We start from the raw sequence: 25454 nt of genomic DNA, 5'->3' as shown, positions 1-25454 counted from the left end.
TGCCCCCGGCCACTCATCTGCTTCTTTGCTGCCAGCTCTCTACCTTCTGCCAAACCCTCCCCGGTGTGTCTAATTGTGTCTATTAATGCTCTTCCCTTCCTTTTAGTTTGGCTGGAGATTCATCTGTTTTATTTGTTTGGTTTGTTTTCTCCAAAGAATCTGCTCTGGGACTATGCGTCAGTTCTATGTCTGTTTTCTTCTCTTTGTCTGTTTATTTTGCATTTGTCTTTGAACTCCAGTTGAGTATTTTGCTATTTGTTTTTCTCTCCGTACCTTACCCAGTTCTTTAAGAATAACAAACGCTATTGTGGGAATAGGCAATTTCTGTAAGTTTTGACGTGTCACATCCTGAGTTCTGTTGCTCTTTCTTGGTCTGGGAAATAAATGTGTTCTTCTTTTTCATTCTTACAAAATTACATGTAGGCACATTTCTTTAACCTGGAGAATTAGCTTTGCATTTAGATATGTGCTCGTGGGGCTGGGAGGAGGGCTCACCAGTTAAGAGCACTTGCTGCTCTTACAGAGTTTGGTTCCCAGAACCCAGATCAGACGACTTACCTCTAACTCTGTTTCCTGGGAAGATCCAATACCCTCTTCTGGCTTTCCTGGGTACCTGCATGAACACAGTGCACAGACAGACAGACAGACAGACACACACACACTAAGTCTTCAAGTATCCATTCCTGTGTCAAGTTACAATACATGGTTTAGACAGGAAACGCAGCTTCTTTTCTCTCTTTAGAAGTTATAGCTATTTACTTTATTGTATTATATGTATGAGGGTTTGGCCTACATGTACGGATGTACATATGTTCATCCCTGATATCTATGGAGGTCAGAAGAGGTTTCTGATCCCCTAGAACTGGAGTTACGGATGGTCATGAGCAGTGTTGGTGCTGGGAGTTGAACCTCTGCAGGGGCAGCCAGTGTTCTTAGCTACGGAGCCAGGGCTCTAGCCCCTTGCAGTTTGTCTTATTTCCCTTCCTTTCAAGCAAACTTAGTCTACATTCAATGCTAGATATTCTACGGTCGTTTGAATAAAAACCGTATTTGTTGTCTCTAGGATGCATGTTTCAGCGTTGATGAACTGCACATCTTCATGGTGTATGGACCTCTTATGCCTTTATATTTTCATTTTGTTTGCTTAAGCTAAGAGCATAACACTCGCCCTGGCTCTCTCAATCAGAAACTTTTTACTTTCATTTCTAGTGGTTTTGTTTCCTTCTATGAATATAACAACACCACGTTCTGTGTAACTCCTCCTGTGTCATCCTTGTCACATTTGATGTGACATGATGTCATCATTGTCATGGTTGATGTTTCTGATTGTAACCTCATTGATGACATACATACAGTCACTTGCCTCTTCTTACCATGAAAATGCACAGCGGTGGAACCCTCTGTACTCAAGAGACACAAAAGAACAAAACAGATACATATCTTCAGCCTCAGGGAGATTTCTCTCTAAGTAGAGAAAAAGAAGTAACATTGTTACATTGGTGGTAAGGGGGCCATGGCGTGCTCCAGACTGATAAATGCGGTCTGGGGAGTGCTGGGAGCAGGGTTGGTATGTGGATTTCAGGCCCTTTCTCAGGAAAGAATTTACTAGCAAGGTGACATTTAGCAGGGGCCTAAAGGGAGGAGGAATTGGATCCTGCTGCTTTCCAGGGAGAAAGCAGCTTACTCCAAGGCCCTGAGGCAAGCCTGTGCCTAGTGAACTGCAGGCATCTTGAAGCACTGGTGAAGCGAGGGCTAGGTCAGCAAGGAGAAGGACTGTTGGTGTGTGTTCTGAGTGAGGAAGTTGAGGAGACCTAATCTGCTCCTTCATCTTTCTTCTCTGGCGATGCACCTTGTAAAATAAAAATAAAGTCTCACATATTATGAACCTGTCCCCATCGCTCAATAACCTTGGCTACATAATTTTTTAAGCCTGTGTATAGGTGTAGTGTGCATGCCTGTGTATATACATGTTTATTTGCGTGAACATTCACGAAGGGGTGGTGTTTGTGTGCCGTGGCATGCATGTGGTGTGGAGGTCAGAGGTCAGTTTCTGGTGTTGGTCATCATTTTTTTTTCAGTTTGTCTAAGGCAGACTCTGGTTCATTGCTGGGTACACCAAGCTAGGTGACCTCTGAGATTCTAGGAAGATAAAGTTACAGATCCAGGGCCCAGTTTTATGTGGGTTCTAGGGCTCCTAACCACACCCTCTTGATTGACGAGCAAGTTCTTTGTCTTTGAGCTGAGCTGCTGTCAAACTTGCTTTCTTTTTCTTGCTTTCTTGCTTTGTGTGTGTGTGTGTGTGTGTGTGTGTGTGTGTGTGTGTGTGTGTGTGTGTGTTTCTTTTAAGACAGGGTTTCTATGTGTGGCCTTAGCTGTCCTGGAACTAGCTCTGTAGACCAGGCTGGCCTTGAACTCACAGAGATCTGTCAGTCTCTGCCTTCCAAATGCCAGGATTAAAGGTGCGCACCACCACCAGCTCCAAACACCATTTCTTATAGCTTCATGTGACCCACTTTGTAGATCTGCTCCCATGAGACAGTCATTTATTGTAAGGCAGGAAATGCATATCTATAAAAATAATAACTCACAACAACAAACTGGAAGCTCAACTCCTGAGTGTATACAGTTTTAATTATGTCCTAATAAATCCACAAGACTGAAATTGATGGCTCTGAGAATGTGTGTGTCAGTAAAATGTTTGCTAACACATCCTGTATTTTTTTTAAAAAAAAGATCTCCAGCTGATGAATGCATGTCAGTATTATTCATCCTTACACGTCAACTCTCAGTGACGTATATGTCAAACACTCAAACCAAGGCTCGTACACATCTGTAGCTCCAATTATGCTAAGACATTTGCAGACTATTTGTTTATATTTGTGAGGGTTTGTGCTTTTCTCGTTGGTTCCTAAGAACTGTTTACAGGGCTGTCGTTCAGTATAGAGCACTTGCCTAGCCAGCAAGGCCTGCGTTTGGTCTCCAGCACTGCAGAGAAAAAGAATTCTTAGTACTGAGGATATTAATGTTTCCCCAACATGTGCGTTATGAAATTCTGCCCATTCATGTGAAATGCCACTTTCCTTCCTATGTACTTCTCTTAGTGGACAGAGAGTGTCTGCGTAACTCTAACCTAATATGATAAATATCAAGGCGGCGAGCAGAGACATTGCCCCGCTCCATTCTCTAATTCCCTAATTGTCTGAATTACCCATCCTGTGTTCATGTCCCCAGTGGATTCTGAAATTCAGTGATTGGATTTTTCTTCTGAAACAATCTTTCCTAATTTCAGATTGTTCCCTTTTCTGTCTCTCTTGACTCTCATGGAAAATATGAACGAGACATTTTGTAGGACTTTCCTGCTGCAGCTGCTCTCCCGGGTTGTCTGATCTACCACATCCATGTTTTCTCATTGGGTTTACGTGTGTCCTGCCACCTTTATCTCTTCTCATAGAAGGATGAGCACAGAGGTGACCAGGGTCCCTTTCCTAGTCCCTCAGATCCAGATAAGAGAGCCAGGGGCCTTTTGTAATTTCACCCGTGTCAGATATACTGTTCTCTGGTGGGGACCACAGGTAGAGATGTGCTACACAGGCAAGAGTCCCTCCTGAGGGGGAGGTGTCCTCCTTTGCATACTGTAAAGTTCTGTGCACATTGTTAAGCTGGACAGAGTCCCTTTTCTTTTCTTCTAGGATACAGTGTCCTTTCCTGGGCTCAGCAGAAGTGCATATAAGCTCGGTCTATCCTCCCTACATTGCTTGTGGCAGGCCTGCTCCAGGAGCTGGCCCCTCCCCCAGCCTCCTGGGTGTTGGGTTCTCATACACCTTGCTCATCTGATTCAGGCTTGTGGGTAGCTGGGGTTCACACTACCTGTGAAAGCCAGTGAACTGTACTTTCTGAAATGTGAGGCCCAGCATCACTTTGGATGCCAATAGTCAGAGTGTGGATTGTGCTGATGTGTCCACTTCATCTTAGTACTGTGTAAGGCCCTGGATGTAGATGCCTAGATGCTGTGACACTCACCCTTTGCTGTTCCATCTAGGGTGGGGAAGCCTCATGCTGGACTGTGGGAACACCTGCACCTCCTTGGACTAACCCTACCCAACAGAATGACTTAAAATTGAAGCTATACTTTGGCTCGCAGTTTCAGAGATTTCAGTCTGTAGTTGGCTGGGCTCATGTGCTTAAGACGAGCATCGCAGTGGGAGCATGGGAGGAGCCAGCTGTCAGTGTGTCTTCCTCATTGCTCTCTGCCTCGTGCTTTGAGACAGGGCCTCTCTTTGAACCTTTAGCTCACCAGTTGGCTAAAACCTCCTGAGATCCTCCTGTTTCTAATCCAGGATGGGATTAGAGGGCCCCGCTCCTTTCTTTTGTGCTGGGGACCTGAACTTGGTTCTCATGCTCACATAAGAAGCATGTCACCCACGGGGCTGTCTCTTTAGCCCCATCTTTCACTTTAACAGTCATTTTTACTTGAAGAAAGTGACTGGATTTATCTTAAAGGAATAGATGGGATCTCTCTCTCTCTCTCTCTTCTCTCTCTCCCTCTCTCTCTCTCTCTCTCTCTCTCTCTCTCTCTCTCACACACACACACACACACACACACACACACACACAACCCTCTTGTCTGTGTCAGTAAGCAAATCTAGATCTTCATATCTGCTAACTTTCATCTTCAAGCCAGACAATGGACTTTAAAATGTGAACTCACTGTTATTTTTTAAAACTTCAAAAATCATTTTCATGAAAAACATTAAGTCAAAACAATGTGCAGATTTGGCAGCACCCACATGAAGTTTATGCATGGCGAAGCTTGCCACACAGCAACGCATATTCTCTCACGATCACGTCACCTGTAGAAGCTCCTAGGACCCGTGTGCACAGCAAGCTTCCTGGAGATCTAGCAGATGTGCACACACATGTTCTTAGTCTTGCATCTTTTAGAAATTCTGGGGAGCAAACTGAGCATCCAGTGAGAGGCTCAGAGGCTTGTATTGCTGCTTCTGATTCATCTCTCCCTCCATATGGACACTGCTTAAGAGGATGTGGGAATTGAGAAAAAAGATTGAGATTAAGATTCCATGTGTATACATCATACATGTCAAGCTTTAGGGAGAACTGTCCGGGAGGAGGAGTTTGGGAGCCTTGCCCTCACCTTTGCTCCCTTCCCCTCCTCATTTTATTTTATTTTATTACCTGTGGTTAATAAAATATAATATATCTTCAGAAAATATATATCTTCAGAAAAAAATAAACGAAAGCCCCCATGAAGATGATCAGACCATTGATATTGTTAATGACGGCAAAGCTGATGGTGTCTGTTGAGGTTTTGCCTGGTACTGCATTTGTTTCCCACACATACCACCTTTCAGTTCTATGCAGAAAGGATTTCTATTCCAACATGTAGATAAAAATACAGAGGCTCAGGCGGACTTTGGATCCAAGGTTATCCAAGTGAGTAAGGAGGTGAGGTAGGACCTATGCAAAGCGCTGTGCAATGCCAGGATTGGAAAGCAGACCCACAGGGACACTGTACCTTCAGAAGCCAAAACCAGAGCCTGGTCAGCCTCTGAGGGAGGAAACAGCACTGTGAGGTCTGTGGTTGTGTATAGAAGGGAGCAGATCGGGAATGGGAAGAGGGGGAAGAGAGCAGGGAGCCTGCTAGCATGACTCAGCAGAGAGCTCATAGGACTGTGTGTGCACCAGTGCACGTCTGCCACAGTCGGCATGCTAGGTCCTCACCGTCCACCTCGTTTGGGTCAAGGTGTTGCTCAATGCTGCATAAACAGGCCAGCTGACTGTTGAGTTTTTTCTGGAGAGTCCCTTGTTTCATTCCCGGTCTCAGTCCAGCAGTTCTAGGTGCACAGATACATTACCAGCTTTATGTGCATTGTGGGGATTTGAACTTGAGTTTCATGACAAGCACTCTACCGCACTGAGCCATCTCCCCAGCCCTCAACACAGGCTTTTAGGTCGATCTTCTGCTCAGCTTGATGCTGTCACAGTCACAGACTTATCCCAACCCCTTGTCTCTCCCTAGGTTCAAATTACTAAGCCAGGAAGAAGGCGAGTACTTTAATGTGCCGGTGCCACCGGAAGGAAGCGAGGGCAATGAAGAGCTGCGGCAGAAGTTTGAGGTAAGGTTCTGTTCTTCCATGGTTTCTACGGAAACCAGATACACTGTATTACTGCCATCTTTTTATCCCTTGGTGTCAGACTGTTCATGACTCTGAGCCTTTGCCATGCTGTTCCAGCTCCTAGAAAACTCCTACTTCGAGAACCTCTGCCTTGTGACGTCTTCTCTGTACTGGTTCAGGCTTAGTGGTTTCTTCCCAAGTGCTCATTCCATGCCCAGGTCTCTGTGATACTGATCTGGACTGGAAGGGTAACAATGGGAGAGGAGAAGTGGACAGAGGAGAGATATATTTTGCTTGAATTCTGAACTTGGGTCTATTGTGGGTCTGTGCTGGTCTCAAGTAGACTGACTGTTGGTGAGTCTATGAGAGCTCCTGTGGACAGATCCTCACAAATAATCATTTTGTCCAAGCCGTGGGGTTGGGTGTAACCTTGGACTCTACTGCTGTTTGTTTCTACAGAAACAGATACTACAGATAAGTTCCTTTTCTGTCTTTGAGACCAGGGCCCCTGCCATAGTTAGGGTTCCATTGCTGTGAAGGGACAACATGACCAAGGTAATTCTTATAAAGGAAAACATTTAATTGGGGCTGGCTTACAGTTTCAGAGGTTCAGTCCATTATCATCATGGCAGGAAGCATGGCAGTGTGCAGGCAGTGCTGGAAGAGTGGAGAGTTCCACATCTTGATCCTCAGGCAGCAGAAAGGGACTGCCTCCCGCAGGAAGCCAGGAGGAGGCTATTTTCTGCATTGGGCGGAGCTTGAGCATATATGTGACCTTCAAGCCTGGGTCCATGGTGACACACTTCCTCCAACAAGGCCACTCCTCCTAACAGTGCCACTCCCCATGGGCCAACCATTCAAACACAGGAGTCTGTGGGGGCCGAACCTATTCAAACCACCACAGCTCCCTCTCGTCCTCTGCTGTGAGGTAGTCGGTGTGCAGAGACACTTGCCAATCTTGCAAAGGGAGATATTCAGGGGGAGGCAGGTGTAACTATGCATGGTATATGTGCATCACATGACTTGAAAGTATTTCCATGTGGGAAACATGGTACACAGCAGCTCTATGAGCCTGTAAGAAGGCCAGTGAGGGCAGAGTGTGGAGGCCATGGGCTGAGTTCCAGGTGAGTTTGGGGAAGCCGATGAGGTCAGAGTATCTGGCTGCAATGGCTTTGAGAAAGGTTTTGTCATTTACCCCAAGAAGCATGTTAACTTCCCACTCAACTAGACACACAGAACTTGAGTACTCATGGGCTCTTGTCCTGAGCCTGGGTCCTCCACACAGTCTGGATAATGGTAATGCCAACGATGCCGTGGGGTCTTCCTGGACATGAGTGGAATAAACACATTGGCCTTGGGTTTGCCAGTCATCTTCCTTCTTCTATAGTTTCAATCTGGAATGTTCCCATAGGCTTAAGGTTTCAAAGCTTAGTCCCAAGTGGTAGCTTTGTTTTGGGAAGTTCTAGAAACTTCAGCTGCTGGAGGAATTAGGCACTGGTAGTGGGTCCCTGTAGGTGTCTTGTCCCTAGCTAGCCTCTTCCTGTCTTCTCTCTGATTCCTGTTCACCGTGATGTGAGCAGCTGTCCCCTGCTACACACTCCCACCACTGTGATGTTCCACCCAAGTGCAAAGGGCCAGGAGACCGTGGGCAGACCCCTCTGAAGCTGGGAGCCAAATACATGGTTTCTCTTAGGAGTTGGGTCTGTCAGGTATTTGTCTCAAGGACAAAGTGACATATGCAATGACCTTGGTCACTGAACTTCATTTTCTTGGTGGCTGCGTAATTCTGGATAAAAGAAACTTCCCACCACATCAAGTTGTGAATTGGGTATTTTCAGAAAAGAACTGGAAGGCAAGACTTCCAAAGAAATCTTTCTGGGCTGGCAGTGTCTGTTGGCTGAAGCGTTGTGATTATGGGTGGAAAAAACAAAACAAAACAAAAATACAAGGCTGGCATTCTCTTGTAGAAAATGAAGCTTCAGCTTTGCAAAAAATAATGTCTTCCGTCCTGGGGCAGTAGGGGTGACATTTCCAAAAACCAAAGAAAACATTCTGTATGTGCATGCGAATAGAGCATTTGTCTGAGACAGTAATTGGCTTGAAGTACTGTTTTATCTGCATGCGACAAAATATGTCCCTTTATCCCTAGCAGGAGCCTGCAAATACTTGTTTATGCCTGAGTTATAATCGTGCTATACCATAGTTGTTGATTAAAAGAGAGAGAGAGAGAGAGAGAGAGAGAGAGAGAGAGAGAGAGAGAGAGAGAGCGCGCTTCCAACAGATTGAAATCGCTGTCAGACACAAGCAGGGATTTTCTTTGACCTTCAACATGACCTTGAGCATGAGAAATGTAATTCCCTCATGATAAGCAATTAAGGGCACAGGATGAGTCAGGAATAACCTTCAAGCTTCTTCTCAGGAGCAACTCTGAATGACGAGGGACAGGCTACAGGGGCTTTCAGAATTGGGGTGACAGTGTGCTGTGGTGGGGTACCCTGGGTACAATGAGAAGACAGTTCAGAATATCCTCTGGAGGGTGTCCTCTCCCTCTGGCCTTGCCTGTGGGTTGGGGAAGAGACTATTTGGGTGGTTCAGAGTGAGTTGCCCAGCAGGCTCTGGATTCTCTTATTTAACAAAATACTTATGACACACTGTGTCACTCTGAGTGCCTTCCTTGTCACACCTCTGAAGACTACCCTGGGACCACTCCCAACTATTCTCTTTCAGAAGAAGAAACCGAAGCCCAAGAAGTGAAGTAACTTTCCAGGGTACCAGAACTGATTATGACCCTGGGTTTGAGTTCTTTTAGAAATAAATTATAAGGACCCGAAGCCTGATCTGAAGGAATAATTCTATTTCCAGTACTTGGGAGGCCGAGGCAAGAAGATAGAGTTAGCAACAAGCCTAGGCTACACAGTGGGGCCTTTCTCAAAATCACCAGTCAGTCAAGTGAGTAGTTGATTTGGGAACTGGCTCCTACAAGCCTTGTCAGGAGCAGGTGATGAGGAAAAGAAGGGGTAGGTAAGGACAGTTTCCCTTTATGTCAGTGAGAGATTGGTTCCAGAGCCCTGCTCCCAGCAGATATCCAAACCTGGAGATACACAGAATGCCACTGTGTGTGTGTATGCATGTGTGCACATGCGTACGTGTCCTTCCGTGCACTTTAAACCAGTCCAGATGACTTAGAATGCACATTACATTGCAATGGTCTCTAAATGGCCAGTACCGTATTGTTTTGGAATCAAAGGCAAGGGGTCTTTGTACATGATGAGTATGGTGAGATTTTCCCCAACGTTTTTTTTCCCATAGCTGTGTGTGAATCTGCTGCTACTGGGAGTGACTGTCAGATCAAGCTGTTGCTGCTACAAGCAGCTAGACTTGCTCGTCCTCCCCCACCCCCTAATAAAAGAAAACCATGAGAGTTTCCTTGCTGAGTGTCCCTGTCTGGGGCGTTACTTTTAGCCCTCTACCGGAGGCACCTACCCCTAAGGTGAGCCTGAGGATGTGGTTGGGCAGCAGCCCAGAGCTTTCAACCCTGTAACATGTGTAACACAGGGATTCTGACACTATGGAAAGATTAAGTGAGGATTGAATGACATCATGCCTCTAGAAGCCCCTGGTTCATCATAAGCATCCAGGTGTCGAATACTAATCATGGGGTTGCCAGTTCCCCCCTGGGAATCAGCAAAGCTCAGCACATCCCCCCCCCCGGGATAGATGGGAGCCTCTCCAGGCACCCCATGATTTCTGCTCTTCTGGGGTAGCTGGAAGTGCACTTGGAAGGATGGGGTACAAAGGGGCCTGAGGTCAGGACTGGTATTGATCATCTGAGATAGAACCTGGAGCCTTTCTGGTTCCCTAGGACATAATGTAAAGCGACACACTCCACTTGGAAGGGATGGTTTTCTGCTTCGGTCCTGCACAGGCTTCTCTGGCTCCAAATTGCAAACATGAAAGGCAGTCACTGGTGGACGGTTGTTTGTGCTGTGACTTTCATTTTGTGTTGCCCTCTCTTTGATGCAGGACCTGGGAGGCACCTGTAACTCTGGAATCTGTAGAGAGATGTGTGATCAGTTCTTGTCCTCAGAAGGTCCACAGGGGCAGGGAAACAGCCCCCAGTGCTCTCAGGAGCCATGGAGATAACAAGAAGAAAGCCCAGGTTATTGAGAGTTGCCATGCTTTCTTCTAAAGAGAAAGCCTTTCCTTTAGAAGACGCTGGGAGCCTGGTTTTGTATTTAGTAGTAAGGAGAGGACACAGGACCTTATGTATGTCAAGAAAGTACTCAATTACTGAGCCACACTTCCACCCCAAGTCTAGATTTTATAAGACCTCTCCTGATCTTCAATAGTTGGCATCTGATTTAAATGTTAAAATAGCAGCAGAGTTGGGCAGAGTAGACTTCTTATTTAGATTCTAGATATTGAACACTATTTCTGCAACCAAGTACTGAAGGTAGGTAATTTAAAAGAAGGGTTTCCCTACACACACACACACACACACACACTTTGGAGGCTGGAACACTGCACAGTCCTATCAGTGTGGCATCTGAGAGCCACCTTGTCTGGGTTTCGACGTTCGAGCAAAATAGAAAAAGACCTGGATGTGTGTTGAAGGGGCTCAGCACACAGCTGACTTTGCTCTCTAAAGGCTGCTCTGGGGGGAAATGACTCCATGAAACCAGCATCATTTCTTCCCCAAGGGTGGCATCCCAAACACACACTTTTCCCAAAAGCTCCCACCTCTTAAAGGTTACATCACCTCTCATGTCATAAACTGTCGACCAAGCCTCCAGCACAGGAACCTTATCTAAACCACAGCACACAAACAAACCCCTCCCCGACCCCCAGATTATTAAAACTTGGTTATTTGTGGGGCTGGAGAGATAGCTCAGTGGATCAGAGTACTGGCTGCTCTTCCAGAGGACACGGTTCAAATCCCAGCCCACCCTTCTTTATATGTTTCTCACAACTGTCTGTAACTCTTGTTCCAGGGGATCTGATGTCCTCTTCTGGCCTCCACAGGCACTGCATACAAGCAGTTCACTGACACACGTGCAGACAAAACATCCATGCACATAAAATAAAAATCAAATGAAAGAGATTTGTTCTAGGACCTCCCAGTGGACGCACATGCGCACAATGGCTGGACGGAAGTGGAGCATGGAAGCAAGTCCAGCGCATCCCAAGTCAGCTACCAAGTAATAGGAGACACAGTGACGAAGCAGTGACACAGGGAGGGGGACTTGTATCAGTCAGGAAAAACCCAGGAGGCTGGAGGAAGGATTCAGGATGGCAAGGGCTGTGTCCAGGCTCCTTATGTGAAGTCTCCACCCAGATGAGATGGTCTCATGTTTGACTCATCTCCCCCTCCCCGGGACCCCATCCCTGTCTTTCAGATGTTCTTGATGCTTGTTGGGTATCTTAGGCTTAAATGTTAACAGTCTTACTGTCAAACAACTAGCTCGAGGACTGGGCCAATTGCTTCGTTAGTAGCCTGAAACAGCACCAACAGCCATCGACAGGAGAAAGATTAATGCCATCAATGAATTCTCAGCAACCCAGTGAGGGTTTATCCAGTGAGGGCATCCTGGTTTGTACAACCCTGTAGAGGGGTTTCAAGAACATTCTGATGAGAGGAGGAAGAAGGATGTGAAAGGGTTTATGCACTTTGATTCTATTTGGATGAAACTCGAGGAGAAATCTGACCTATGAGAATAGACACCAGAGCAAAGGTTGCCTTCATTGTTACTTAGGGAAGATCAGCTACAAACCTTAGGGAGTTGGACTTGTTCTGGATCTTGTTTGGGGCATGAGTAAATGTTTATTGTCAAAATCCACAGAAGGATACACTCAAGATCTGTCCATTTTACTGCTTACATATCAATTATTTATCTATTTTTATTTATTTGTGTATGAGTGTTCATGTGTGTGCTGGCCCACATGTGTCTACCCGTGGAAGCCGGAAGACACCCTTGGGTGTCCTTCCTCAGGCACCATCCACCTTTATTTTGAGACAGGGTCTCTCATTGGCTAAGCTGCTACCCAGTGAGCTCCAGGGAACCACCCTCCCATCCCCACCTCCCCAGCCCTGGGATTACCAGCCTGTATCATCACGCCCAACTTTTTATTAATGTAGATTCTGCGGCAGGAACTTAGGTCTGTGTGTTCGCAAGGCAAACATTTTACCAACTGAGCTATCTCCCCAGGTCCCAACTTCAATATTTTGAGACACTAATTAAGAAGACAGAAAGCGTTGGGAGCTTTGCAGTCTCGCTCACTAAATGTCAGTAGTGGGATACATAGTACAGGAGAAAGAAACAAATCTGACGTGGCCTTTGTGTGAAAGGAGCATGGCTCCTCACCCTCTAAAATCAACTTCACAGATCTTCTGTCTTCTCACCCAGACCCTCAGACACACTTCTTCTCCCCTGGGTGGAAAGACCCCCAAGTACCTATGGGCTCAGAATGGATCCTCTCCTTTTCTGCTTTTCCTTCTCCCTCTCTGTGTCTGCCCCACGGTTGTTGTGGTTTGCCTTGGAGTTCTCTCTGAATTTGTAAAATAAAGGCAAGAGCTCGAGATTTGGGCAGAGGGAGGAGTCGGGAGCGAGAGGGGAGGAGTCAAGAGGAGGAGGGAAAAAAGGAGGGGGAAGTCGGGGGAGGAAAAGAGAGGAGAGAAGAGTCGGGGGAGAAGGAGAAGCTAGAGACCTGACAAATAAAAGGTGCAAGGGATGAGGGATTTGGGAGCTAGGAATAGGACAGTGTAGGGTGGATCTGCCCAATCTAGACGCTAGATTATTTTCATATTAATTGAGTTGTGTTTTCTTTGTACTGGCCGATTCGGGTTGGAGAGGAAACTACAACAAACCGCAACACACGGTGACAGAATCCATATCCCACAAACATCCACTTCACTCTCCCCACACAGAAAAACATGAATCCAGCAAGTTTCCACAAGTGACACCTGATAACCACAGCTCCTTCCTCAAGGCCTCCATATGTTTAGCCATCAACCGGGTTCTTTCACTTTACCAGAGTGACCTTCGGAGTAGGCTGGCACCATGGTCCTTCTGCAAGGCATGCTCAGAAACAGCCAGGGCACCTTGATGCAGTTGTCCAGGTCCTCATAGCTCTCCTCTGCCTGGCCCTTGAGCTCCACCCAGCTGGGTCAGTGTTTACTTCACTTCCTGTGCTTGGATCTCTCACCTGCAAGCTACCAATACAGACTCTTCACCTGGGTTAAAGCTGACACAGTTCTTGGAATGCAGCATGGAGGATGCAGTCCCTGCATGCCGTGCCTTCTCTGAGCATCAGTATCTCTTTTGCTCCCTGATCTACCCTGAGCAACTACAGCAGGGCAAGGTGTATAGCAGACACCCAGTAGGAGCTCCTGGATCAGATGAGTCCTCTTCATTGACATTCAGAACCTCAGGAAGGGGTGGGTGGGTGTGTATGGGGTGAGGGGAGGGTGACTCAGTTCCTAAAGCACCTGTGTAATCACATGGACCTAGGTTTGACTCTCCACAAACTCATGTAGAGCCAGGTATGTTTATTACCTGTATTTTTAATCCCAGTGCTGCCATGGAGAGATGAGAGGCTGAGAGAGCAAACTCCCTAGAACTAACTCAAGAGCCAGCCAGCCTGGTGCACGTGGTGGCGAATGATAAGAGTGGCCCTGCCTCAGACAAAGTAGTAGATGAGGGCTAACACCCAAGGGTGCCCTCTTACCTCTGCTTGTACCGTGTCAGGCATGTACTCACACCCCCACTGACCTCTACACCTGATGGTGGAGCGCATGAATGAGAGAGCAGGGGAGGGCGGGGAGGTGCCAAACTAACTCCTGGAAGCATTTTGTTGTCAGCCATCAAAACAGGAGAAATAAGAAACAGTGCTAACGGTGGTCATTCATTGGGGTCTACCCATAAAGAACTCACTCCACTGTCACCCTCACCCTGAGAGGGACTGAGGTACAGAAAGGTTCATTTGTCAGGTGCACTGGTTTGCTCCACATACTCATCCTGAGAATCAGTAAAAACTAAGCCAGCAAAGCCCTGCCCTCCGGAAGCTTACATTCCACTGTGAAGGAGAACAAAAATTGTGAGAGTAAGTCAGTGTGAAGAAAGCAAAGAAAGTGGGGACAGAAATTACCAGCAGCTGTTTCTGCACAGCAACTGGGAAAGGCTCTTCTGGAGGCTAAGTGGCTTTTGGGGAGTGAGCGCTTACTCTTCAGCAAATGCAAGATGAAGCATTTTTGGCAGCAGGTGACTCCACTGTATGAGACACTTCCTATTGGCTACTGCGAAGCCTTGTAGGGAAGGAACCACCGTGGGTCTTCTAGGTGACAGATGGATGTTAACGGGGTGCTGATGGATAGGGAAATAAATCAATGAATTCCACAGCTCACGAGAAGGGAGACTTGGCAACCCCTGGACAAGAATGCAATTCAAGGGATAAAGAGAGAGAGAGATACAGGGACCCAGGACGGCCTCAACCTTGTACATTTGTGGAAAAATGCACAGGGTGGGTGCCTGGCTGTGGGAGCCACAGCATCTGCTGAGCCCACAAATCTTCCTACCAGAGTGTCCCCAGCCCTCATTCTGTGTTCTCTTCTTCCTCCAGAGAGCCAAGATTGGCCAAGGTACCAAGGCTCCAGAAGAAAAGACAGCGAACACTATATCCAAATTTGACAACAATGGCAACAGAGACCGGATGAAACTGACCGATTTTAACTTCCTGATGGTGCTGGGGAAAGGCAGCTTTGGCAAGGTACAGTATGGCTTGGTGGCTGCATCCACTTCGAAGGGAACAGCTGTTCCTATGGGTGGGGAAGGAAGGGCATAAATAAACTCAGATTGTAGCCTGTGCTGAATGTCATGAAGAAGATGAACAAAGGTTTATGTTACCTACACACTGAGAGCTACCCACTCACGTGACCTGAGAAGGAGCCCTAAGGAGTGGGAATGAGCCAGCCATACATCCAGAACAAGAAGAAAGGGGCTGAGGATGCCGCTCGGTTTTCAGAGTCTTTGCCTAGCCTGCACGAAGTTCCAATTTTGGTCCCTAGCATTGCATAAACCAGACATAAAATTTGGGGCTCAGGTGGTAGAGGCAGAATGATCCTCCTCAGCTGCATAGTGAGTTCAAGGACAGCCTGAAATACACGAGTCTCTAAATATAAGCCAGAGCAAGGAAAGGCTGTTTCAGCAGGGGGAACAGCAGTGCCAGCATCCCGAGGTGGGAAGAGCTTGGTGCATTCTCAGTGCCATCAGAAGGCACCAAGCCCACAGTGACATGAGCAGGAAGACCTTCTAGGGGTCACCAGGAGGCACTGAGCCCACAGTGACAGGAGCAGGATGATGAGGATGCAGAGGCCCGGTCTTGCTGACGCTGATGAGCTAGGAAGGTAAGTCTGGATTTTATCCACAGTGCAGTGGGGAGCCATTGAAAGTTTTTAAGCAGGGAAGCGACAGGATCGGGCTTGCTTTTGGAAGAGCTCACGGTGGCAGCTGAGAATGGGAACGCTTCCTTTTGAGCAGCAGCACAGTTGAAGGATGACTGTGGGACTCATAGAGAGATTCTGGATGCTTTAATGGATACCGCGAGATGCTGTTTTACCGGAGTTGAGATTGTGTTATAAGTATTCTTGACTTGTTTAGTGTTGGTTGGAGTCTTTGGATCCCTTAGTGGGCCACAAATATGTCTGGTATAAATCTCATCCCGTGAACTCAGGTGTGCAAAAAATATAAATTTCTTTTTCTTCTCTGAAACATAAACCAGAAAACTGAGTTATCCTCGAATTCCCCTCTGTTCCCCGTCTTTGCCCTCACACCACCCCTGCACCCATCCATGCTACATACACTAGTCAGTCTTGTGATCAATAGATCACCAGCATGGCCCTCAGCTAAACCTCCTCAGAAGCTCCTAACGGGTGTCCCTCTCCCCTCGAAACTGTAGTCAGTGCGCCCTTCGCTTAGCTAGAGTAATTAGGCTTCTCCCAGCCACAATTCAGCTCTTTCTCTGCCCCGTTCTCAGTTCTCACGCTTAGCTTACCCAACCCTCATGGCTTACATTGGTCCTTCTTTGCTGCTTGACTTCTTTTTTTTTTTTTTTTTTTTTTTTTGCTTTGTTTTCTCTTTGTCACCCAGCACATTTTAGATACAATGGTGGCTGTTGGGTGCCTGAGTCGAGCCAATTTTTTTCTTCCCATGGAGCTTTAATGACACCCTCAAATCTTTGCATGGCTGGCTCCTTGTCCTAATTCACACTCTACTTGGACACCACTACTCTGAGGTCTTCCCTAACCAACCATTTGAAATAGCCACTCACTCATTCTGCTATGTGACATAGGGTCTTGCCTATGTCATAACCCAGGCTGGCCTCCTACCCATAATGCTCCTGTCTCAGCCCTCCCTCTGAGTGCTGGGATTATAGGCACGTGCCACCTTGCCCAGCCATCCTCCGTTCTATTTTCTCCTCTCAAGGAAACCATTAATGGATGCCACTCCGATATCCTTATCAGTCTATTTTCTTTCTGCTCTAAGGTCTATGTGACCCAAAAGGAAGACCTTTCCCTGTTGACTTCAACACTGGATTTCAGGCTCTGTGGACCCAGTTCATTCAGCATCTAGGATGCATGCTTGCATTTTTGTCTTGCCCATGGCTGGGTTTTCTGCAGAAATTCAGTAGAGTCTGAAAATGCTGTCTCAGAGTCTGAAGAGCCCCAGCATGGAATGAGAATGAAAAGGAGGCACAGACCCCAAGGGGATGGCCAGCAGCACTGAGGCCCACGAGGTTAGACAACAGACAATGAGCTGTTTGTGATCCACACCACTGTATGAGTTTCCAGGAAGCGATGAGCAAGTCGGATGGGGTGGAGAAAGGGGTGGTGAATTTGTCTAGGGCTGGATTAGGGGATCCAGTGAACTGATTATGGTAATAAAGAATCTAGAGATTCGGGAAGGATGCCGCAGTCCACAGGATGCTGGCATGTAGCAGGTGGCCAGGAAAATGTATTCAGTGAATGAGTGAGAACTGTGCCTATGCCGAGTTTGGAAGAAAAGCTAACAGGAAGCGAGACACTACTTGGTGGGAAAGGAGGAATCTATAGCAGCCTGGAGATGGGATATGAGGGGGAAGAGTCAGGGTGTTTTAAATGTTAGGAAGAATGGATTTCAAAGTGGAGCAGTTTCTTCAATGATGAAGAGGAAAGGAAGAGGAAATTCTGATAGGCTGAGGCCAGTGGGAAGTCTTGTTTTGTATCATCTTTGACCTGTATAACCTGGGCTGACCTTAAACCTTCAATCCTCTGCCTCAGCCTCTCAGGCACTGAGGTCATAAGGAAGCAACACCGTACTCAGCCTCATGAAGGAGTTTTAAAAATTAAGTTTTAAGTCGGGTGCCGTTATGTACACAGTTACTCAAGAAGCTGAGGGTTATTTGAGCTCAGGAGTCAGGCCGGATGGGCAGACCTCCACCTTGTAAAGAAAACTGAGTCACTCGTATGTATACTTGCATGTGTGTGTGTGTGCGTGCGTGCGTATTCTAATTTAATAGAACAAATGAGATCTTTCATTAGCCAAGACAAAGGCACAGAGAAAAAGACAAAGGTAGGTGTAAACAGATGTATACACACACACACACACACACACACACACACACACAGTCACTCACTCACAGCTTTTTGAGATGTAATTCTTGTGTCATTATGCTCTCCCCATGAAAATGATATAATCCAGTGGTTTCTAATTTGTCACATCAATCAGGAAAACCTCAACATTGTTGCCACCCAAGAAACTCTGTAATCACTCACAGCCCTTTCTCATTTCTTTCCTCTCCAATTACACTTTAAGCCAGCCTTGTATTTACATGGCTCACAATTAAAATTACATTAAAAGGATAAACACTGGGAAGTCTTGCTTCCACCCAAGTTTGCCCACTTCTGTGGCCCCTCACTGACTCGGCCTCCGTATGTGAACGTTCACTAATTGAATTTGCTCCCTTCTAGTCTCCCTGGCCTCATTTACCATTCTTATTTTTGTCCTTGTTAACTCAAAAGTCAGTGTACCGTGCACATGCTTTTGATCACTTAACAATGTAGGCTGGAGAATTGCTGGTGGGAAATGGAAGTTCTGTGGAGACTTCTGGAAAGAATTGAGGTTGGGCTGGGGTTGGGGAGGGTAGTGGGAGAGTGGATCATTGGGGGATAGTGAGCAAGTAAGAGAGAATAGATCATATGTTTCCATGGAAACTGTTATAATAATTGAGAGTTCTCTTGCAGACTGGGGATGCAGCATTAAATAAATCGCAGACAGAATAACAGCCCATCATGAAAGCAAAACAGAATCACAAACACCTCTGTGATCATTTAAAGCAGAGTAATCTTGCAGAGTAAAGCGGAGCATGGCCACTCTCATGGTGCCAACGGTGGTTTGGAATTAATGCACTTTTGTATTCCAACGCCGACTTTGAACATTTTGCACAATCTGGCTAGTAACGTAGCTCAGTCCCCTTAACAGAAGAGCACGGCCACGAGTCTGCTTTCTCCCTTCAGAAGATGAAAAGAACCAGCCTTGGGGCTTCGCACCTCCCTCCCCCAGGTCCACAGGATCAGATCTGGCGCAGAAAAAACAACACACTCTCAACAAGCGCTGTGATCATTTGCAGAGTGGCAACAGAGGGTGACACAAACATTTTGTTAAGACCTGTGAAAATGATATAAGGGCAAAAGCAAGTGTGAAGCCACTGCGTTCCAGATGTGTTGCTGTGAGGCCATTTGTGTTCCAGATGTGTCGCGCAGTCCTGCAAACTCATAAGAGAAGAGCCATTTGGAGAGTTAGCTCATGGTTACCGGAAAGGTTGTCTTACCTGCAGGGCTTGTCGGCATGTCTGATTTACTTAGAGAAAGAGGTGTCTAGAAGTTCCTCTGAATATGTACTGTGCATAAAGAAGGAAAAAATGTAGTGTTTGCCTTCTCATATTAGCATGGCAACCCCCCAATACAATTCCCGCACAGCACAAACACAAGTCCTTTTTAAATAATGATATCTTCTATTTAGTCTTAGGAAGTTTACACATTTATATTTATATTTCATACAATATATATTGATCGTGTTTGTCCACCGCTACCTTCCCCCAAATGCTTCAAGTGCTGCCACCCTACCCCATCTCCTTTCCATCTTCATGTTCTTTTTTATTATTATTAATAACCTCCACCCTCCAGTTAATGTTCCCACGTGTTTGGAGGGCCATCCACAGGGGCAGGAGCAACCTACCGGGGCCATATCCCCTCAGCAGCCATCAGCTGCCGGTTGCTCCTTCTTTAGAAATGGGGCTTTGCTCCTCCATCCCCCATCCTTGCTGGAATTGTGATTGGCTTGATCTTGTGCAGGTAACCACAGCGTCTGTGAGTTGATATGTGCCACAGTCATGCCGTGTCCAGATGTGAGCCTTTCCCAGTTGCCTTCCATCTCCTGGCTCTTATGTATTCTCTGTGATGTCCCCTGAGCCTTGCATGGAGGAGGTCGATATAAATGACCAATGCATACCTGAGAACTCCGTTACTTACACTCAGCACTTAGGTCAGTTATAAGTCTCTCCATTAACCAGTACCTATAGCCAAAAGAAGCTTCTCTGACAAAATCTGAGAGCTTTATATGTCTGTAGGTATAAGTACAAATGTTTAGAAGGCGGTTTGACAGTGTGAGCATTTAGCAAAACAACAGCATACTCCCCCATGTGGGCCTAAGAACTCCCTAGTTATGGGCTTTTGATCAGGTGAAGCTAGCCTCAAATCCAACCAGAAAGCAGTCGTTTACCTCATTCTCATGCTGCTACTGCAAAAGTGGCACCTTTCTCTAGGATGTTTGGTATTATAGCATACAGGGTCTAGCACTGGGCGAGATTTCCACAACACCTTCTGCCACTGTGTAAGCTAGCCAGCAGGGAGGGAGTGTCATGGACAGTTTGAGGCAGACATAACTTTATACCACATATTTGATGTCTGTCACCCAAAAGTGCCAAGTTAAAAACATCTGTTAAGTTATTAAGGGCTAATATTGTTGCCTTCTGAGGCCCAGGTATACTTATAGTAATGTTATATGTTGTTATATGTTAGTTTTTAAAGTTACATAGGGGCTGGAAAAATAGATTAGTTAATAAGTGTTTGCGATATAAGAATGAGGATCTAAGTTCACAGTGGTGGCTTGAGCCTCTAATTCCAGCACCAGGGAGGCAGAGACACAGGATCCCTAGGGATTGGCCAACTAGTCTGGTCAAATGGGCAAGATCCGGATTTGGTGGTTAAAAAAAAAATAAAGTGGAGAACAGTAGTGGAAGGTACCAAACACCAATCTTTGGCCTATGCTTACATGTACACTCATGAGTACACACACACACACACACACACACACACACACACACACACACACGGGGCGGGGAGGGATGAGAGAGAGAGGGTCTCTGCAGCATCACATATGCATACCTCACTCACATGTATGAGTGCATAAACACACACAAACACACAGCACAAATATTTAAAAAGAGCTCAAACCTGATACCATAAAGATCTATGTAAAATGATATTTATTTCAATGATATTGATTGTTAATAGAAAAGATGTAAGCAGCTTAAAGATCCATTCATTGAAGTTTAAATGATAGAGGTTTATCTGGGACACATTTAAACCAGGTACCTTTTTGTTAGTCTCTCTGCTAACACTTACCCATTCACTAACAGGAACAATGGAAGGAACTGTAATGAGCATCCATGATACCTGCCAACATAGATTCTGCAGTTAGCAATGGGCTTTCTTGGCTTCATGGCATATCTGTATGTCCATTTGCACCCCCTTCGCCAACACCTTCTCAGTGCCTTTAAGGGTCAGTGATAGACCTCCATGCATATAAGTCTAGACTCATGAAGCCCACTGAACCAGGACACCATCCTCGAAGGTCAAATTTACATTCAACTAAGTGCACATTTCTTAAGTGTATCGTTCTGTGCGTTTTGAAATAATGTGTGCTTTAAAGCACCGTGGGGCTGTAAACATTAGTCAAGAAAACCCGAAGGAGCAGATGTGAGCACAGCTGTGGTATGCTGTGGGAGCCTACAGGAGGCTGACTCCTAGATTAAGTCACCTTCCTGAGAAAGTGACTAGAGCTAGCCCGCAAGGATGAGTTAACCACGTAAAGAAAGAAATGATAACCTCAGGGTGCGTCCGCCTGGCTTGGGCTAGTTCGTGTAGCAGTCAGGACATGGACTCACCTGCTGTGACAAATAGACTCCCAGAGGTATACTGGCTCAGATACGAAAGAGGTGAATTTTAAGTCATAAATAGTACAAGATGGGTGTTCCTGGCCCTGCCCACCCTCGCCATATGATAATTAAGGGATAGAAGTCCTCCTGCCTTATATGGCTCCATTAGTCCCTTCAGCCTATTCTCTACATTCAGAGGGTGGAGGGGGAGGAACAGGAGGAGGAGGCTCAAGCTGCTTGTTCTGGAACTGACACACTTCACTTCTGCCCACACCCTATCAGAAGGATTTCAGTCCGTGGCCACGCCTCGCAGCAAGGGTGTCTGGGAGAATAATTTTGGTGGCTAGCAAGTGGCCTCGCTCATCCTGGCTGCTCCTCAGCTCTGGCTGGAATTTTTCACAGTGTCCCAAAAGACCTTCTGACTTTTTCCCTTTAGAACACCGAGCTTCTCACACCCCACGAACACAAATCTTGAAGCGCCTCTTCCTGGTGACATTTCCTTGTGTTCGAATCATGGGACATACCAGGTGCTGGGGCTGCCGTTCCCGGGCCCAGCAAAAGCCAGGAATAAATCAAGTAGGATGCAGTCAGTGGCTTACGAAATTGAAAGAAGCAGCAAATGCTTGGAAACTGGGCACCCAGGTATCACATCCACAGCTGCTAAAAGCAATTCTATCCTGTTCTGTGGCTGGGTGTGTACCCAAGACAGAAAGCACCAACCTCCTCTGTGGCTGGAACTTCCTGGAACTGTGCCCAGGGAGTCCAGTGCCTGGATGTTCCCAGAGGTCAAAGATGTGGACCTGAAGTACCTGAATGTCCCTGGAGTCTAGGAAGGTGCCCTTCGACACTCAGAATTTAGCTGCTGTTGTCCAAGGTGAGGGTGCAGATTTTGCAGGTCAACGGTCAGAGCAGAGCAGCACACACAGATAAAGATATATTTATATTGCATATTGTATGTTTATATTAATATGTTCTAGAGGAGTCTATCAGTGAAGGTAATTTTGTTCTACTATGGCTAGTGTGAGAGCTAAAGTTATGTTTTAATTACTATGCCTAAGAGATCCCAACAACAAAATGCCTCTAGCCGTAAGCCCCTTGCTCAAGGACAGACACTTCCTGTGGAGGCTCTTGTTTATGTAAGATAATAAGCCACATGTTTTCACTCCTGTAAACAAGTTCGTTTGACCCAACTGCACCAGCTATGTTTGATATTTAGGAGGGAGTTACATAGGCAGGAAATACATGAGGATGTACGCTTGCCCCTGATTGGATGTAGGCAGGAGGTACGCAGATAGGAAGTACATCGAAATATATGCTTAGCCCTGATTGGACCTCATGGGAAGTACGTAGCCTTATGGGTGTAACTTTATAGACCTCTGCAAAAAAAATGAGACTCGTTGCCATTTTCTGGGAGCCTAGAAATGGATCTGGCCAGAGTCCCTCTTCCCGGCCGATATTTAATTAAAGCTTGCTTCAAATCTGGCTCAAAAACTGTGGTAGTGGTCTTATATGTGCATGGCAGGATTAACATTAGTGCCAGTGATGCAGGTGGTGAAAATAGCCTTCACATCGTAGGCTCACATACAGTTTGCCCGCTCGATGGCACTCGCTTTCAAAGCGCATGGAGTCTTCCTCTCTGACTCTGGTATGGCAAGTCCTCATCTCTCCTTTGCTCCGGATCTTCTCCTTTAGAGGAGATTCGTGCTGCAGGGTCCCACTGTTCTTTGAGCATCCTCTCTAGGGTCTTGGGAGGTGTGGCCTTGTTGGATTAGACATGGCAGTTACTAGGGGTGGGCTTTGAGGTTTCAGAGGCTCAAGCCAGACCCAGTGTCACTCTCTCTTCCTGCTGCCTGGGGATCCAATGTAGAACACTCAGCTATCTCTCAAGCACCACGTCTGCCTGCACGTTGTCGTGCTTCCTGTCATGGTGACAATAGAGTAAGCCTCTGAACCTGCAAGCCAGTCCCAGTTAAATGCTGCCCTCTGTAAGAGTTGCATGGTTATGTTGTCTCTTCACAGCAAGAGGAACTCTAAAACAGGATGGAAACCTAGGGCCTTGGACATGTTGGGTGAATGTCCTACTATTGTGCTACACCTTTGGCCTTGATTTTGGTCTCACACTGGCGTGATACTGAGCCCACACATTCCGCCTTATCTTTCATGTCTGGGGTGCCCATGTGTTTGAATAGGCAATTTCTCCACTTCTTTTCTCACTTACCCCTAAGTGCCAGTTTTCCTCCCTTTCACTGTGAGCTGCTGGCCTCAGTGCTGGGAGGTCACCCTACCTGTCCCCTCACCCACTCGTCCACAAACCAGTGTGCATCAGTGGGATTCCCAAGAGCGCCCCCTGAACTTGCCTTTACGTGCCTTCTGCTCTCCTGCACAGGCTTCAGAACTGTCAGACCCTCAGATCTCCGAGGCATCTCTGGCAGGAGCAGTGCTGCTCAGTTGCTTCCTCTACAGCCTTTACAGTCTTGATCCCCCATACCGGTTTGTTCAGTCCTCACAAACTGTACTACCTGCCCCGCCACCCCTACCCTACCCACCTCTACCCTACCCTTCTCACCTCCATTCCATTCACACTCCCTTATCATCTCTCACCTTCATTGAACAGATATTAATTGCCATGAAAGGATTGTGTTTTGGACTGCTATGCCTTATGTGGTATTAATTAGTGCTGCAATTCCGTAAGTTAGTTGCTTAGGATAACTCTGTTGTATCTGTGTGGGGATTATAAGGAAGGAAGGCTGGGCGACTTTGCCAAGATGTGATCTTTGAGAGGTGAGTCAGGACTTGGAATCTGGTTTAATGATTCCAGTTGCTTCTTACCATCTTGTAACAGTGGTCTTTGCTACTTTGAGGTCTATACATCTTCCCAAACTTCCCCTTTCTTCCCTTCTCTTCCCTCCATTTCTCCCTTTTCCTCTTCCTCCAACTCCTCCTCCATGTCCTCCTCCTCTTCCTCCTAAGCACAGGGTCCCTCCATGTGGTCCAGTCTACCCTGAAACTGTATACTCCAGGCTGCCTTAAAACTCAGAATCCTCCCGTCTCAGCCTCTTGAGTACCAGGATTGCAGCTGCAGTACTTCTGATTTTGAAATAGCATTTCCAAAATGGCTACCAGAGGCTCATAGTGGCATAAGCATATTCTTCCTTTTTCCATGGAAAAGAGTTAAAGATTGTGTCTTATGATTGCATTGGTATAAAGACAAATGCATTAACGTTGCATACTAGAATGTTTGCCTCAACCCCACCCCCAGAGTTTCTCCCCTTGTGGTTTCAGAAACATTAAAATGTTTCACAAGCTCCCAAGATTGTGCCAGGCACAATTAAAGGAGAAGGCAGTCCTGACGCTCCCAACAGCCAGGTGCTCCTCTAGAGGCTCTGTGGACACAGGAGAACAGTCCAGATGCAGCATCTTGTGTCAAGTACAGGAGGAATTCTGACAGGAGGAAATGTCCTGAGGATATTAAAGGGGCATTAGTTCCTAGCAATAATGGAGACCTTCTCTCCTAAAGTCTTTGAGCTCCAGCTGTGGGAGGCGAGCCTAATTTTAATCTCATTAGTGGCGTGTATCCACACACACACATGTATGCGTACATTAGACGTGCTTATATAACCCTGCAGACAAAAGACTCCCCTTTCTTCCTCCTCTTTGCTATCTTCCTCTACCATATGTTAAATTGCTTTATCATATGGCTCACAGAGAGCTGAGAGTTGCTGCTACCTGTCCCCTAATCCTCTTCCAGGGAACCTTTGCTGTCTGATCTTGGCTTCCTGCCTGCTCTGTAGTTCTGTCCCAATTATGGTGTCTCTTCCCTCAGCCCCCAAGCTTCCATATGCAATTCTGACTGCAGTATGATTCTTGCAGGCTCATCTTTCTAAATCACTTTTCCCGATTTCCCAGGTCTCTGCTTGACAAAGTGACTTGACGCTTCAGTCTTCTGAAGATAGTGAATTGCAAAAGAGGATAAGGTCCTTTTTTTTTTTTTTTTTTTTTGTCTTCAACAAAATTAATTACACTGAGGAAAATTATCAGGAATTTCAAGTTTAAAATGCTTCATCTGTTGCA

General features: G+C 46.4%; 1 protein-coding gene across 2 annotated transcripts in view; it reads left to right on the top strand.

Moving 5' to 3' along the window:
- The window catches only part of Prkcb (protein kinase C beta), a 335946-nt gene that overhangs the window by 233792 nt on the left and 76700 nt on the right, over nt 1–25454 (top strand). For both annotated transcript variants that reach the window (XM_032892724.1, XM_032892723.1), the window contains exons 8-9: nt 6038–6134; nt 14751–14897. In XM_032892724.1, the coding sequence (XP_032748615.1) occupies nt 6038–6134; nt 14751–14897 (244 nt within the window). The remainder of the gene's footprint in view (nt 1–6037; nt 6135–14750; nt 14898–25454) is intronic.

This window comes from Rattus rattus, chromosome 2 (genome assembly GCF_011064425.1).
Source record: "Rattus rattus isolate New Zealand chromosome 2, Rrattus_CSIRO_v1, whole genome shotgun sequence".
NCBI lineage: Eukaryota > Metazoa > Chordata > Mammalia > Rodentia > Muridae > Rattus > Rattus rattus.
The sequence above is the reverse complement of the archived record's forward strand: the minus strand, read 5'-3'. Positions and strand labels throughout refer to the sequence as shown.